The sequence below is a fragment of the Pteronotus mesoamericanus genome, unplaced genomic scaffold (genome assembly GCF_021234165.1).
Source record: "Pteronotus mesoamericanus isolate MK-2021 breed Mesoamerican mustached bat unplaced genomic scaffold, CSHL_Meso_final scaffold_705, whole genome shotgun sequence".
Classification (NCBI taxonomy): Eukaryota; Metazoa; Chordata; class Mammalia; order Chiroptera; family Mormoopidae; genus Pteronotus; species Pteronotus mesoamericanus.
In genome coordinates this window covers 17,049,586-17,053,055 of record NW_026555326.1, presented here as the reverse complement: position 1 = coordinate 17,053,055, position 3,470 = coordinate 17,049,586, and the positions used below count along the sequence as shown (strand labels likewise).

The 3,470-nt window shown below is 50.4% G+C and overlaps 1 protein-coding gene across 1 annotated transcript; it reads right to left on the bottom strand.

Annotated features, from left to right (window-relative positions):
• Positions 1–2,313: 2,313 nt before the first annotated feature.
• Positions 2,314–2,739, bottom strand: LCE5A (late cornified envelope 5A). The gene has a single exon (XM_054562877.1). It carries the CDS (start codon positions 2,737–2,739, stop codon positions 2,314–2,316), a length of 426 nt encoding a protein of 141 aa, XP_054418852.1.
• Positions 2,740–3,470: the final 731 nt, after the last annotated feature.

Sequence of the window (3,470 nt, the reverse complement as noted above, 5' to 3'; positions counted from 1 at the left end):
CTGGCTCTCGGGAGGGGCCCATTTCCCAATAGGCACGCTCAGCTGACACTCACATCCCAGAGACATTTGTCACTGTAGGTGGTACACGTGGCGGTTCAAGTCACTGCCCAGAAGTGTGAAGATTGCTATGGCATGTTTACTTTCCAAACAGGACACTGTTCATAGCTGGAAGGGCTGTGTGGGTGAAGACGAAGCGTGGGGGCTCAAGTGTGGAGAGGTCTGGAGCCCTTTCTTCGGGCCTGTTCTCCAACGTTCATGCACAGGCACCATACACACCATCCCCCGCTCACACTTCGTCCCTGTGCAGTCATCTCTATTTGGGAGTCCGTTCACTTGCTATCTTCATTTGCGTTTCTCTGGCTCTTGGTCCTTCGCTCCTCAAGTCCAGCCACAAGCTATGCAAACAGCCTGCTGGGCTTCACCCGGACGTTTCCAGATTGGCTTGCATGAAGACCATGGCGGGGATGTGCCGATGAGAATCCCAGTGGTGATTTCTCTCTGTCACTAGAGACAGGAAGACAAACCCAGGCAGTTAGGGAACCATTAAGGCCAGAAAAGCTCTGAATATAGTCGTGTGTCCATATTTCCAATAGCCCTGGTGGGCCTAAGAGAAAAATGTGTGCAGAATGCTGATCTGGTTGCAATGCCAAGTCAGCCAGCGGGGCTCTCTGTTCCTTACCCCATCCCCCATCTCCCTTTGATGAGAAGTGCTCCCTGGGGCCACTGTCCAATGGAAAGGGGAGGGAAGGAAGGAAGGAAGGAAGGAAAGAAGGGGAAGAGGAAGGAAGGGAGAGAGGAAGCCGTCAATCTTTCCCAAGGTCCAAAATGGCCATAAAAAAATGGTGTTTTAGAACAACTAATTTTGAAGAATTAGGAGAGATTTTGCAGGTCAGTGGCTTCAGAACTGCTTCTTAATCAATACAATTGCTCACAGCCATGAATGTGAGATAAAAGAAATCTAAGACTAAGATTCAGTGAGACATAGATTTGGGGGCAAGTGAGCTAGGAGTGGCATGAGGGAACAGACAAGGAAAGGTAAGTCACAAAAGACACGTTTCATTTAATGTGGCTTTAGAGCCTGATTAACAGGTTGCATGAACCTAGCGTCACCTGTTGGTGAGTCCAGGTGAGACATTCCAAGAGGTGAGGTCAGTATTAGAAGAGAAGGAAGTAATGAGGTAACAAGATAGAGACAGGATCTCCTCTGGGAGATGATTTGGGCAAACATATACTCATTAATGAACTTGCTATGATCTCATATACTAACTAACTTACAGTTAACTTTTATAAAGAAAGGGCTAGTTGTTTATCTTGTATTTAAAAAGCTGATCCAGAATTATCATTTCTATTGCAAACAACCTGATTATCTCCTGGAGGAATCCACCTATTCCTAAAGGATATAGAAAACCCAAAACAGTCACCAAATCGCCCCTGCTCCCACCTCCTCCCCCAGCACACGTTCGCACTCCAGCCACACAGGGGAGGGCGTCGGACTTTCTAGATCCAGGGAAGATGGGCTCAGACATTTCATCCCTGCCTCCTAATCTCACACCCCCCCAGAAACTAACCCCTGTCTGGTGTCCTGTCTAGTCAACTGATAGAAGCACCTGGGATTTTAATTTAAAAAGTAAAAGGTGTCCGTTCGTTGAAGCCCAGAATGAGTCCCTTAGTGGATCTTATTCTCTGTAACTATAGATACTTTTTAAAACCCTCACTCATGCTTGAAGGAACCTTCCCAGACAGAGTATGTCCTCTCACCATGACCTTGCTGGATGCCACCATCCTCCTCTCTGAAAACCTGTTCCCACTCCCCTCGCGCAAGGCTGGTGGCAGGGTAATGGTCTCAGACACGGCTCTTCCCTTCAAGCTTAAAGTTTCCAGAGGTCAAAGGAGCTTCAGTGCCAAAATATGCTTCTCAAACTGATTTTCAGAGTGTTCACTTGCACTTAAAAGAAGGGGAGGGGAGACGGCTGGATGTAGGGGATGGGGAGTGGGAGAGGCGCATAAAACATGATCAGGAAGCAGTGATATCAGGAAGAAAGAGCTTTATTGTTACAGAGAAAATGGCACGTGACTGAATTCCAACACCAAGCCCTCCAAAGAACTGTGTCTGAGAGGAGAATCAATCCAGTGACGATCTGAGGTTAGACCTCTGGACCTCACAGTGGAATGAACATGGGCAAGAAGGAGAGGGAAACCGAAGGCGTTTCAGGAGACTTGTTCACGCGGAACCAGAAGAGCCGTCTTAGGATGGGTGGTCAATAGCACTTTGGCTCCTCCAGTGCGGCTCCGCGGTGTTCCTCATGGCCCAGGTCAGCAGCAGTCGGAGCCCCCGGAGCTGTGGCAGCAGCTGGAGCCCCCGGAGCTGTGGCAGCAGCTGGAGCCCCCGGAGCTGTGGCAGCAGTCGGAGCCCCCGGAGCTGTGGCAGCAGCTGGAGCCTCCAGAATAGTGGCCACTGTCACAGCAGTCAGAGTGGTGGTGACGGCGCCGAAGAGATCGGCGGAGCTTGTGGTGGCTCAGGCAGCCGCCGCAACCCCCAGAGCTGCAACAGTCCCCGCCCCCTAAGCTACAGCAGCTTCCAGAGCTGAGGTCACAGCAGGAAGAGACTGGAGGTGGGCAGGGGGCTGGACACTTGGGGGGACACTTGGGTGGGCATTTTGGGGTGGGGCACTTGGGTGGACATTTTGGGGGACACTTGGGAGGGGGCTGGCACTGCTGCTGGCTTTGCTGGCAGGACATCTCAGCAGAAGCTGAATGAAGCTGGAAGAAAATACAGAAATTTTAAGTTCAATTAGCGCAACATAACTCCCTTATGTTTAAAATTGAACTTTGAGTTCACATGATTTCATCTCTATAGGGACCAGATTTTTAAAACCCAATCTCCCCAAATCAGTTACAAGAAATATGCAAAAGGTTTCAACCCAGGAACTCCATGGTTTCAAAGGAATCCCTCACAATTTCAAAAAGACACCAGTCCTTTTTTCCCTTCCCCTGCCTCCCACCCTCCCCTCCTGGCATAACCCTTCCAAATCTCCCTTTCTCCTGGTGTTTCTTCAATATTGTCCTCTACCCAGGGCTTCTCTCTGCCCAAAATGTCAGCACCGAGTCTCTCCTGGTCCCTAAAGTGCATTTTACCTGGTTCAGGTACTAGAGCAGATCACTCTAGAGGCAAGTGGACTGAGGGCTGTCGGAAGCTTCTGCCTTTTATATGGAGTCAGCTCTCTGACCTGGCATCGGGAGGCACGGACCAGTGCGGGATGCTGATGGCGTCTCTCCCAAGGGGCGCAAGTGACTACCCTCCTCTCACGTCCGAAGAACCCAATTCTTCCCTGCATAAGCATGTGAGGTATTAGTCCACAGGAACATCCCCTGAGAATTGCAGGCCTCTAGGATGGTGATGGAGCTTAGCAGATTACACACAACACCTGTCGGTCCCACAGGTGGCTCTGCTATGCTTCCTGATCGCTGGG

Coding starts and splice junctions, on each gene's coding strand:
- LCE5A (XM_054562877.1), bottom strand. CDS start 2,739: ATGTCCTGCCAGCAAAGCCAGCAGCAGTGCCAGCCCCCTCCCAAGTGT.